Here is a 13,875-nt window from a genome sequence, read left to right as displayed (position 1 = left end):
AAAAGTATCAGGTAGCAAAATGTACAATGTCGTCAAATATAGCTTTGAAAAAAAGTACAACAGTTTCCTAAAATCTAGTATTTCTTACATCAGCTCTCTTCAAAAGCTAACATTGTCCCTAAAACCGAATTCACAGAGGGTGCTTACACACAGACTGTAAGAGAAGTATGATGTTCCTTGGAAATCATTTTAACTTGGGGATAGAGTTTAGAAGCCTTGAAATAATAGATTGTTAACAATGTCCCCAAAGTCCCTGAGGGACATCTAAATGACATCTAAATGATGGACAGCTGAAGATAGTTTTTGAAGTGACAGATAAAACCAAACCATGGTTGAATTTTCCAATGAATACCTGAAGTTAAAATATTCTGTGCTATTATTTAATATTTACAGTGAGAACTGTGTGATTGAGATGTCAGAAACAAAAGTGAAAGTTCAGATGTCTGGCAGAACACTGCAAAGGTTAAAGTGCACCTTGAGGTATGGCCAAAGCTTGGAATTTGTGCTGCAGTTCAGCATGGACCAAGTTGACGTCCTGGAGGTCTCAGTCATAAGGCAAAGGTGGGGGAACTGAGGTCTACAGTGAAGACCTGTGTTACTTCACAGTTGATCCAAGTTAAAAGAAAAGGAAAGACCAACAGTGTGATCCTTGAAGGCCATGATTTGGAAAAGGATGGGTGGCAACAAGTACCCTCTCGACTTGTTGGTTTTTAGCCTTATCCATTTAAAGTATTTACCAAATACAGCAAGTTTTTCATTAATATACATAATCTTAGTTTACTTTTTAAATTTTTTTTCCCTGATAACTCAGCCAACAGATTCAGATGCTTCCCAAGGCCACACTCAACTCACCATAATGCAACCACATCGCCAAGCACTAGGACGATGATCTGTGTTGCAGTTGGCAACACGAGAAGGCTCGAGTCACACTTCATAGTGCCCCATTCGCTGCCAACCCATCTCTCTGATGTAGCAGCAGCAGTACGTCTAGGAATAACATATCAGCAATATGTCTGATAATAATCCCTAACTCAGCAAATGGCACCATTACATATAACCCTAGTGCTTCCACTGCTTTATGTACCATTGACTCTTCAACTATCTTAGTCATTGGATTCATCCTGCTTTTTTCAAGGTCTCTGACAACATCCACCTGATGAAATCAAACAGTGGCTTCTGTCTCCTCTTACTCACCTTCCAGCAGCACTCAGCACAGCTGAGCCTCCTTCCTTCCTGAGACAGTCCCCCTTCTGACTGATGCCATGTTCCCCTGGTGTCTCCCCCAGGTTGCTAGCTAGCCGTTCCCGGGTCCCCCTGCCTCCCCCTTCCCCCTGACTTCTGCATACGGGCACAGCCCAGAGATCAAACCTAAACTCACTGTTTTCTTCATTTCTTCATTCACACTCCCTTCCAGGTACCATGGCTGGAGTGAATAGTTAACCTTTCCTCCGAATATATGTACATATATATAATCTGATATGTGGTATCTCTATTTGAATGTCTAGTAGGAATCTCAGACCTAATATGCCTACATCAATTTTTTATTGTACCCCAAACCTTGCACATAATCTTCTGCCCCAGAATTCCCTAACTCTGCAAATGGCACCATTATCTATAGTTAGTCGCCCCAGGAAAAAATTTGGGTGGCAGTCTTCTTGACTTCTCCATTCCCACACACCTGACGTTACAGATTCCACTAGATCTTCCTAGGAAGTGCGACGACCTGCTCTCTCCTCTCCACCTATCAACCCACCCTCTAGACACAGCCGCAGTCATTTTTCACCTCGATGATCCTAGCTGCCTCCTGCTTCTCACCCTGTTCTTACCTCCCTGCAATCCATTCTTTGCTGAGAGGCCACAGAGACAAAAGCTGCCACTCTGTAATTAAAATAGTCCGTTGGCTTCTGCATCTCTCGTCTTGAACTACACAGCCATACTGGGGCCCTACAGCCTTCTCCAACACCTGTCCTCCTCACTCCCGGTGCCTCAGGTATTTCTCTTTCTTGCAAAGGTGCAGCCTTAGGACCCGGGCACTGCCTTTTCTGTGCCAGGTGCATTAAGTAGATTCTGTCTAGCACCTTTCGAAAATTAAAAAATATTAATGTAAAAACTTGAAAATGGTGATCAAACTTTATTTCTAATCAAGCCTGTGGATGCATCTCAGGGTGACTCCACAGTCTTCTCCCACTAAAAAAATCACTTTGGCTCTTTCAAACTGCAACGTCAGTCATTCTTAGCACTCACAGGTTTCTCCACATCTTTTCAAATGTCCTCCTGGAGGGCAGCACCAAAGCCCTCAATTTTACAGATGAATCACTTTTTGGTGTCTGTCCTCAATCAGCAGATTATGGTCCTGGGAAGCACAGCGGCTCCAACCTGGGAAATGCGCACCTTGGGGTCTTGCCAGGAGCAACAGACAGGGGGATGGAGGACCTAGACCGCAGCGCCTGCTTCCCATGCTCCCAGCGGCCAGCGGCCACCGGCCACGCTGCCGCAGCCTGCAGGAGCCTCCGCAGAGAACAAGCTCTGGCACTGCTCAGGAACCACCGGAAGTGAAAGAAGCAGACAAACTCTGTGGGTTCTATGTCTGGGCAAAACCAGAATCCATTATTTTAATCAGGAAAAAGTATAAATTAGGTGTCCTGGAGATAAATGTAAGACCATAGTCACTGCCTTAAAACAATGCCTTGACAGAGATGTGTTTCTAAGATCCACATTCAAGTCAGACAACCTATTTTTGCCCAGAGTCTCCATCACTAAACTCACTATTTATTTGCAGCACCCTTCTCGGCTGCAAAAATGTTCTGTCAGGATCCAGTGAGACAGTGCATGGGAAAACACTCTGTGAAGTATAAAGTCCTTTACCAAGGTATAATCTGTAGCAGGATAAAAAGGACTTTGAAATCAAGCCGTGAAAGTTCAGAGACCCAGGCCTGAGATCCTAGTCAGCTTGCAAGTGTGAGCAATAAATGTCTGCCAGAGAGACCTGAAGGGCACCCTCAGAAACTCAGTGTCAGTGTGACACACCAAGTACAATGTGCCTGAAGATTCTTCCTAACATGAGTTATGAAGTTAATCTGCCAACTGAAGGTTAAAAAGAGAATGGTTTTTCAAGATGATCCCTTTTGAACAGACTTAGGAATGCAGGGGGATGAACTAACACCAGTGAAAAGCTGAGATTCCAGTTCTGGTTCTACCATGAGTTATAATTTTAGGAGAGCGGCTCAGCATTTCTTTAATGTAAAATGAGAGGCGTGAACTGCGTGTGTTATTCTAACAGTTCATTGATTCTATGCTCACCACTGATAAAAACATATCTCATCTGACTCACTGCTTACTAAGTTCAATGTGGATCACATTATCCCAAGAAAATAGTCATCATGACATCATTTTTGATTAAGAAAACACTAGATTATCTGTTGATAGTTAGCGGCCTTGACATTTTGTTGTAAAGCTGATTTAGCTTTTAAGCCCTACACTTGTATTTATAAGTGAATTAGCTTTAAATCTCTATTATCAGATCCTTTTCATAAGCTGTTCAGAATCAAAATCTTAAAATCTGAATACAGGCTGAGTTATTCCTCACTGTGCTGGACAGAGTGACACGGAGTGGTAGCTGGAAAAAGGGAAGACTGAATCACAGGACACTCTGCTTGTATGTTAGCATCCACAAAAGGGTTTCGAGGGAAAGTAGAATTTTAGACAAGTCACAGGAAAGTGCAGGAAACATGCAATTAAGTGAGAGTGGGATAAAGAGTATTTAAAGGTTCAAATTGTGCTATGCTTGAACAACACATAACAAAACAATGTGAGTCTAAAGGGACACTTTGGTCAAATTAATTTCTTTATTTTTCTGTTGTGTTACTTCCTCTCTCCCATAAATAGGAAGCTCGGCAACTCCTGGCATGGTTTTCTATTTCCATGTATCTGCCAGACAATTCAGTCATGAAGGAGGAAAAACATAAATTATTCTCTTTCCTGAAAACAGTAGAGCTAACACTGGAGGTGTGAACTGCTGTAAACATGGAAAAATTGCCAATAAACTTCTCAAAAATATTAAGTCAAACTTCAAACTGAACTTTGTTATAAAATCGCCACAGTTTCTGATATGAGTAGCTGGGCCACGTACAACCATCTAATTCTGAAGAACTGCTACAACTCTCCTTTACAAGAAATTTCCAGAGAATACCACACAAACCCTGAAATAAAAACATGCTCAGTAGTGTTTTTCTTGGAGGCCAGTTTACACTGCTAGCCAAAGAGAATATTTTAAGAATCCCCCAACTGCATTGGAGACAGGGTTAGAAGGAGGAGGACGAGAGAGAGAGAGAGTGCCAGAGAGAGAGAGAGAGAGAGATTCCTTGTACACAAAGTCAATGTATATAATATATGATATGGATACTTTAAATCTTGACCCTAAAAGAAATTGGAACTGTGAAGTTTATATCTGAAGTTATATACAAGACATAGATAAATATTAAATTGGGTGCTAATCTTTAAAAATTATGTAGAATGGCTTTGTAAATGGTGGTGGCAATTATCCTCTCTCAAATTTCTTATGTTTGTACTATTGAATTTATTTAAAAGTTAAAGGAGGGGGGCCATGCAAGAAGCAGCAGTCATCTTTGTCTTCTTGAAGACTGAGATGAACAGACAAAGTGACTCAGCTTGTTTCTAAACTTTTTGAGAGTGCAAGGCAGGAGCAACCTGTGAACATCAATACTCCTGGTGTGCCAGCGAGAGGCATCGTGGTTACCATTGTGGTTACCATCGTGGTTACCATTGCGTTTACCTTGTAATCACACAAACATATATTTATATCTGTTATATGTGTGATCTACCTGACTGCCATCATGGTTACCTTGTAATCACACAAACAGATATTTCACCTGAAGCCATAGGCCACCTGAGCCTTTGCAATCTCCCAAGAGTTGATACTATTAACAAATAGCGACATCATCAGTAAGGCAAGGGCAATACAGACACACATTTGTGACGTTTTGCCATGAATGAGGGGGAAAAAAGGTAGCACAGAGGGCAAAGAGCAATTTAGAGAAAGTTATGTTTTTAAATTCTTTTCATTTTTTTTTTTAAGATAGAAAAGCTGGAATGAAGCTTCAGTGCTAACAGGAAGTATAGGTACAGAGGCAGCAGTTGAAGGTACGGGAGCCTGTAAAGTTCAGCACACAGAAGGAAACCTAGTTCTGAAACCAGGACACTAGCCCGGTCCTACCAGTGCCCAAACATCTCCATTTGGAAAGCACGTTAGATATGTAAGATATACTTTTTTTTTTTTTTTTGAGACAGAGTCTCACTCTGTCACCCAGGCTGGAGTGCAGTGGCGTGATCTCGGCTCACTGCAACCTCCTCCCTCCAAGTTCAAGCGATTCTCCTGCCTCAGCCTCCCGAGTAGCTGGGATTATAGGCGCCTGCCACCGTGCCCAGCTAATTTTTCTATTTTTAGTAGAGACGGAGTTTCACCATCTTGGCCACGCTGGTCTTGAACTGCTGACCTCGTGATCCACACGCCTCGGCCTCCAAAAGTGCTGGGATTACAGGCATGAGCCACTGCACCCCGCCTAGATATTCTTTTTAATTTAAATTTAGAAACAATAAGATTTACTGGTGTGTGCATATGTGTGCACAGTTCTCTGTGTTTTAATACATGCATAGATTCTGTAACCATTGCCACTAACAACACAGCACAATTCCAATGCCCCAAAGATGTGACAGCTGCTATTGTTCTGCAGAGGCAGACGCTACTCCCACCTTAATGCGTGGCAACCACTCATCTGTTCTCCTTCCCTACAGTTTGGCCTCGTCTAGAATGACAAAGAAATGGCCTTATACAGTATGTGACCTTCTGAGACCAGCTATTCAACTTGGCATGATGCCCCTGAGAGTCATGCAAGCTGCTGCACCTATCACCATTCCTTTCAACTCCTGAGTGACACTCCACAGTATGGATGGTCCAGCTGGTTGATCCATTCACCCACTGGAGGGACAGCTGTGCTGTTTCCAGGTCCAGCTGATGATAAGTAAGGCTGCTACAAATATTCGCGTACAGACTCTGTGTGAACACAAGCTTTCATTTCTCCGAGGCAAATATCTGGGAGTGGGACTGCTGAGTGGACATTTAGCTTTCTGTGAAACTGCCAAACTGTTTCTCAAAGTGGCTGGACCACTTCCCACTCGCACCAGCAGCCGTTCCAGCTGCCCTGGCTCCTTGCTAGAGTGCGACTGTTATTTTTTCTTTTAGCCATTCTAATGGATATGTAGTGGATCTCACTATATTTCTGAAGTGAGCAATAATGATGAGCATCTTTTTAGATGCTTATTTGCCATCTGTGTGTCCTCAGTAAACTGTCTATTCAAATCTTTTCTTTGCCAATTTTTGTTTGAGCTGTTTGTTTTCTTATTGTTCAGTATTAAGAGTTCTTTATATATTCCAGACATAAATCTTTTGTCAGATATAAGATTTGCAAATGTTTTCTTCTGATCTCTTCATAATATCTTTCACAGAGTAAAAGCTTTCAATTTTGATGAAATCTAACTTATCTATGTTTTCTGTTATTGATCATGCTTTTGGTGAATCTAAGAACTCTTTGCCTACACCAAGATCATTTTTCTTGTATGTTTACTTATAGAAGTTTTATACCTTTAAATTTTGTCTATGATCCATTTGGAGGTAATTTTTGTGGCTCGTGTAAGGTATAGAATGAGGTTCTCCCTTCCTTCCTCCTCTCCTCTCCTTTTCTTTTCTTTTCTTTGACAGGGTGTCTCTCTGTCAACCAGGCTGCAGTGCAGTGGCATGGTATTGGCTCTTTGCAACCTCCATCTCACTGGTTTAAGTGATTCTTGTGCCTCAGCCTTCTGAGTAGCTGGGATTATAGGCAGGTGCCACCACGCCGAGCTAGTTTTTTTATTTTTGGTAGAGATGGGGTTTCACCATGTTGGCCAGGCTGGTCTCCAATTCCTGACCTCAGGTGATCCACCCAAAGTGTTGGGAACGTTCCTTTTCTTGATTGTGTATGTCCAACTGCTCCAGCACCACTTGTTCAAAAGACTGAATTTCTCCACTGAATTGCCTTCATGCCTTTGTGAAAACCCATGGGATGTATTTTTGGGGTCTATTTCTGGATTCTCTGTCTGTTCTGTGCGTCCACCAATACCACACTGCCTTGAGGACCACAGCTTGAAAGGATGCCCCAAAACCAGGTAGTGCCAGTCCTCCTCCTTGTTCTTTCCTTTCTAAATTGTTTTGGCTATTCTGGCTCCTTAATATCTCCATAGAAATTTTAGAACCAGTTTGTCTGTATCTTGAAAGAGTCCGCTGAGATTTTGAATGAGAATGTGTTAAATCTATACATCATTTTGGGGAGGAGTGACATGTTCACTGTACTATGTCTTCTAATCCATGAACATCGTATGTCTTTTAATATATTTAGTTCTTTGAGCTTTAAAATCAGCAATTTGTAGTTTTCAGCATACAGATCCTGCACTTATTTTATTAGCTTTATACTGAAGTTTCAATGGAATTCTTGCATCTGGATGACTTGCTCAACTCAGCTGTCAGCTCTAATTGCTGTTTTGTAGATTGCTTGTGACTTGTCTACATAGAAAATTGTGTGGTTTATAAATAGAGATAACTCTATTTCTTCCTTTCTAACCTACATGCCTTGTATTATCTTGTCTTGTCTGATTGCCTTGTACCTCATTCATTCACTTATGTGTCTGAGTGCCCCAGGTTCCTCCCTCCAGGCAAGGAGTCTAGACTAAAGATGAGAAGTTTATTAAATAATGTGTTTTAATGCCCACCTTTATCATATCAGGTAATCCCAGAAGAGATACAATAACCTAAAATTTCACCCAGTTGTGTTTCTATGTATGATTAGCTGGGGACTACTAGCAGAACACTGAGCAGAGACATGCAGACAACCAGGGAGCAGGTCTCTATCCATGTCGACAGCAAAGGCAGTACGTTCTCACGTCTGACCTCTATGGACTGCTCCAAGTCCCAGAAGAATAAGTTGGGTGAAGAATCCTGTACAGATGCATATCTTTAGAAATAACATTTTTTCCTCCAAAACCTGAGGGAAGGGAGAGTAGTCAGATGAAGACAAAGAGACAATTTGAATTGGAGAGAAATAAAACACAGAACTCATTCACTGATGCTAGAGTTATTAAATAGACAGTAGTCCACCCTATCCAAAGGGTGTACAGTCCGTGGCCCCCGGGGGATGCCTAAAACTGTGGATAGTTCTGAACCCTATATATATACTATGCACAGTTTTTTCTCCTTCTTCACAATTTCACAGGTCAAAGAGTCATTTTTTCCATAGATTTTAGCTACGTCAGCATACCATTTTTCTTTCCTTATTAAGAGGACAACGTTCACCTTTTCACTTAAAGAAAGCACCTTGGAGCTCCTCTTTGGCATATCAAAGTTGTCAGCATCAATACTCTTGTGCTTGGGGAACATTATTAGGCCAAATAAGGGTTCCTTGAAGACAAACACTGCAAAACCACGAGATTCTATCTGATAACCAAGATGGCTACTAAGTAAGGGCAAGCAGCACCTACTCCATGGACAGGCCGGACTGAAGGATGATTCGCATCCCAGGGAGAACGGAGCCAGATAACCTGAGATTTCTTCATGCTAGTCAGAAAAGAATGCATTTAAAGACTTATAAATTGTTATTTTCTGGGATTTCCCATTTAATATTTTCAGACCTTGGTACCTGAAACCACACAAAACAAAACCCTGGATGAGAGGGGCACTACTGTCTTTCATCCAAATAAACATAAAGCAGTACTAGTATATAATCAGGTAAGGTGATCCCCCATTGCCACTGACGCAAATAAACAGTGCTTACTTTTGGAATTTCAACGTTTTCCACTTCACAACGAGAAGCACTAATCTCTTTAACCTCTGTCACAACATGGAAAAAAGACAACAGCCATTCTTGAAAATACATGTGTAGCTTTTGCATGTTATAATTCTACTGGTTTAAATGAACACAGTATGAGTATGAATAGAATACATTCTTGGGAGAGGAGGAGGAAAGACGGATCCCACAGATGCAAAATGGTAACATACGTAACAAGTGATGCCACTGTCATCAGAAAGCAATGCTTTGGCGCAACCTTACGTTGAGGATGAAAGTAAAAATAGAACCAATAACAGATCATTTCAGTTCTTATGAATAACGAAAATAATTATGTATTTTTAAAAGCTATCTTTAATCTACAGAAATAAGGGCAAATAATGTTACAGATAGATATACATAGGATAAAACCTATCCAAATGGGATTAAAAGAACATCCTTCATCCTAAGTAAATCCATCTGTACAAACAATCACTGAATTATTTTGGCTCTGCAAACCACCACCAGCACAGGTCACAATGTTTCTTGGTCACACATAGAGGAAAGCTCTTTGACTGTGAGAACGTGCATTTTGCGTTTCTTTCAGCATCTTTCTAATCTTGCTTCTGCTTTATCTTAGAGGCTACTCACTTCCTGCTCTCTACCCTCCCCGTCCTCCTGTTGCCCCAGAACTTGGACCTGGTTGAAGGGTAGCAGCCCACGGGAGACCAAAAGGAGGAAAGACGGGTGTTCCCAGCTCACAGGAAAGTGTGCAGATCCATAAGGGTGCACGCCGGCCTGAGTGCTGATGTCAGCACCTCAGGGTGACCCACTCTATCAAAACGCCTTGTTTTAAAACATGCAGTTCACACACAGGGCTTACCCAATCATAAGAGAGAACCCAGCAGCCACGCGCGATTCCCAGCAGCACATTCAGGGTGCGAAGTGGCTTCCCGGAAAGCACGTGAGTCGTGGTCTCACAGACGTCTGGTGCAATTGAAAAGCCTTTCAATTTATCCACAACCTGGATGACGACATTCTGCTTTCTATCAAATCGGGGGAAAAATTAACAAAATGAATGACTTTGTTGCACATGCCCAGCAAAGCAGTTACACTCAATACCAGTACTAATAAAACTACAAAGTCAAAATTTGAAACTGATTTTGGTTATGGTACTTATATCTTAACTGACTTATAATCAATGGTTTGAAACCTGGGGAAATAAACTTCAGATCTCAATTCTATTTTAATGGCTGAGAAGACAAGCCTACAGGCTGTCAATGGCTTCCCACAGTGGCTGGGCTGGGTAGGGACAGAACCAGCATCAGAAACCAGGCCTCTGGCTGGGCGCGGTGGCTCACACCTGTAATCCGGGCACTTTGGGAGGCCGAGGCGGGTGGATCACGAGGCCAACGAGGATCCACGAGGGTGGATCAGCCTGGCCAACATGGTGAAACCCCGTCTCTACTAAAAACTACAAAAATTAGCCAGGCGTGGTGGCGCGCGCCTGTGGTTCCAGCTACTCAGGAGGCTGAGGCAGATAGAATAGCTTGAATCCGGGAGGTGGAGGTTGCAGTGAGCCGCGATCGTGTCACTGCACTCCAGCCTGGGCGACAGGGCGAGACACTGTCTCAAAAAAAAAAAAAAAGGAAAAAGGAAAAAAGAAACCAGGCCCCTGACATGAGACCAACACTCTTCCCACTGGGGCAATGATTTGTTTTTCAGGCCTATTTGAACCTATCTGTGCATGCTCAGAACCAAGAACCTCACTTATTTTATTTTGAAAATGTAATATTCATTGAGTATCAACACATAGTTTTTCTTCTAAGAGGGGAAAAAAGACCCTTTTTATTAAATCATCAAATCAAATCTGGGACCTATTTGTCACAAAGCTCATGACCATTACGGCTTCTCTCCTGCTCTGTCATTCCTTTAATACTTAAAATATCCTTTAAAAAAATATATTCTTTCCATCCAACTTCCTTACCAAACAACCCTCAGTTCTTTCTTCCCTTTTATAATAACCTTTCTATGCCATTAGTTCTGACATTGGTTTTCTCTCTCTCCCAGAAAATTTTAAAAATCCCCAACGAAGGGCTTTCTAAGCCACACTGTGATATATACAACAACCTGGTGAAACCCTGTCTCTACTAAAAACACAAAAAAATTAGCCGGTCGTGGTGGCAGGCGCCTGTAGTCCCAGATACTCGGGAGGCTGAGGCAGGAGAATGGCGTGAACCCGGGAGGTGGAGCTTGCAGTCAGAGGAGACTGCACCACTGCACTCCAGCCTGGGTGACAGACGGAGACTCTTTCTCAAAATAAATAAATAAATAAATAAATAAATAAATAAATAAATAAATAAATAAATAAATAGAAAAAGAAATAAACATCTCTCCTCTCCAAAAATTATATTACTAAGGGGAGGAGGTTATTGTCTATGCTTATACAGACTGCCTCTAACACTCTTCCTTCCAAATGATGGTGTTCCTTAGTTTTATTTTATTGTTTTCAGACAGGGTCTCACTCTGTTGCCCAGGCTGGAGTGCAGTGGTACAATCATGGCTCACTGCATCCTTGATCTCCAGGGCTCAAGTGATCCTCCTGCCTTATCCTCCCAAGTAGTTGGGACTATAGGCAATTCACCACCAAGTCTGGCTAACTTTTGCATTTTATTGTAGACACAAGGTTTTGCTATGTTGCCCAGGCTGGTCTCGAACTCCTAGGCTCAAACAATATGTCCACCTGGGCCCCTCAAAGTGCTGGGATTATAGCCGTGAACCAACGCACCCAGTCTTCTTAGTTTTATCTCTAGTGATCTTAGGTATGTCCATCTCAAAACCTGTTTCTTTATCTGTAAAATGAAAGGGCTGAATTATATCATGCTTTTAAATTCTTAGAGATCCTTAGGGTAGAAAAGATGTGTGAGTCAAGATCTGGGCCTCATCACTACTTCAATCCGAGAATCTGTGCTTGAGTCAAGAAAAATAATTAAACTTGGAAAGAAATAAAGGCAAAAATGATAAAAGAAAACAAAAACAAAAACAAAAAGTAAAAAGCTATAAACTACACACTCCCTAGAACTCCATCCTGAGGCTGGCAGCTGCTTGCTGGATGTGCCAGTAAGTAACAAGTGTCTCCGCAAGGCTCAGCTAATCCACATAAAATCAGAATGTCCAGGTCTTATTCTTAAGTATCACAAGAAGTCCATGTGGAGAAAAAATGAGTAAGACAAGAAGATGGCCTAAATGAAAAGTTTTATTTTTAAATCTTGAATGAGAAAATAAGCAGTTAACTAGTAATTTTTCTTTTATTTTGGAAAAATACAAAGACTTTAAAAAATATTACACATATATTCAATATTCACTTCTGTATTAGACTATTTAGAATGTTCAATATATTTCATAATATATTTACAAAAATTTTGAGTGACCCCCTTTTTCACTATATAATGTATGGTGTTTGATGATCAGTCCTTTTATTTCTAAGCCCCAGGCAGGAAAAGGATCCCACTACTGAAAATGTTCTAAAGGTGCCCTCTCTGCAGCATATTTTTCACTGAAATGTTCCAATGTTTTGATGGATGTCTTAAAACCTTAAAACCTATGATTGATATCAAAAACATGGTTTTCCCCTTTAAACAGGAATTCAAAAATCTGTTGCAAAGAATATAGTACTGTATTTTTGTTGGATGTTCTTTGCTGTGTTAAATGTTTAAGGGAGATGATAAGAGCATGCCAACAAGCTATTAACCCTTCCACAAAATGCAAACATAGCAACTTTAATACTGCTGTGGAAAGCTTTCTGCTGCAGTATTGCTTTAAGACCTTTAAGGGAAATGTCTTGGTCAATGATGTTCCACTTCTTGAACATTCATGAAGCTATTTGGTATCAAGCAAGCAAAAGAACACCAAAACGAGCAGACACCTCTTAATGCTGCCTAAACAACCCCAGAGTTTTCAAGGCTAAATCGCTCACATTTGGTACACGTTTAATTTTCAGTGATCTTCTAACTCAGATATTAATTTTATAAAGTAAAAGTGATACAGGACAGATTGACAAGTTGCCTAAAGGCACCCAGAATTAGAGTATAAGAGAGAAAAGGTTAACATTTTACATTGAACAGAAATCAAAACAAGTACTTACTCAGATGGCATGCTTGTCATGACTAATGTTCTTGTTGGCTAGAGATTTCAAACAAGAAGGAACAAAAAACAGTCAAAAACATAAAAAATATTTTTCCCACAGAAATAAACTGTAATAAGTTTTTTGAAAAGTTACATCACTTAAAAATAAACATTTAAGCATATGTCAAAGAAAAAAAACCTTTATATTCCTGGAAAAAACAGGCCAAGAGATAGAAACTCAGATACTGTCCCCAAAGCAATCCAAAATAATCCAGACATGAGGTACAAGAGCAAAAAAAAAAAATTTCCCCCAGGAATCTGTTCCACCAGTTAGCCAGCAGACCTCCAAGTGTGTCAACGTCTTTATGCACTTCAAAGTGAGAAAGGGTAAGAAGGGTGTTTTTGTAGACTCGTCAGCCACTTTCCTCAAGACTTCTAGGCAGCCTCAGTCTCATTTCAGACACAGGTGCACAATAATGCTTGTGCTTCTGTTGCACCTGTCAAGCGAATCCCCCACATACAGAAGCATGGATAAGGGAACTTATTTGTTCTGTTGACATCTGCTATTAACTGGAATTGAAAAAAAATTTAAATAAAAATGTTTAATTTTTTTTTGCTTATCTAAGAAATGCATGCTGACTTGCAAAAAATTTAAATGCTATAGAAATATATAATCAGAAATACAAATTTTCCTGTAATTCCACCAGCTAGAAATGACTATTGTTTAACAATTTGGCAGTATATTCAGCCAGATGTTCACTCTATAGGAGTGTGTGTGTATGTGTATGCATGCATATACATATATAAACAAAAATGAATTCACATTATTCATAAACTTTTGTAATTCACATGAAATACTTCAAATGTAACCAACTGTGTAGTA

At 40.7% G+C, this 13,875-nt stretch overlaps 1 protein-coding gene across 12 annotated transcripts in view; it reads right to left on the bottom strand.

Moving 5' to 3' along the window:
• MCPH1 (microcephalin 1) overlaps positions 1 to 13,875 on the bottom strand; it is a 270,092-nt gene that overhangs the window by 181,644 nt on the left and 74,573 nt on the right. For all 12 annotated transcript variants that reach the window (XR_010112893.1, XM_055107253.2, XM_034965554.3 and 9 more), the window contains 2 exons: positions 13,012 to 13,049; positions 9,751 to 9,913 (listed from right to left, as the gene is read on the bottom strand). Coding sequence is in view for 11 of the 12 variants with exons in the window: in XM_055107253.2 (XP_054963228.2) it covers positions 9,751 to 9,913; positions 13,012 to 13,049 (201 nt within the window). In the remaining variant the exon portion in view is untranslated. The remainder of the gene's footprint in view (positions 1 to 9,750; positions 9,914 to 13,011; positions 13,050 to 13,875) is intronic.

This window comes from Pan paniscus, chromosome 7, assembly GCF_029289425.2.
Source record: "Pan paniscus chromosome 7, NHGRI_mPanPan1-v2.0_pri, whole genome shotgun sequence".
In the NCBI taxonomy this organism is placed as follows: Eukaryota; Metazoa; Chordata; class Mammalia; order Primates; family Hominidae; genus Pan; species Pan paniscus.
The sequence above is the reverse complement of the archived record's forward strand: the minus strand, read 5'-3'. Positions and strand labels throughout refer to the sequence as shown.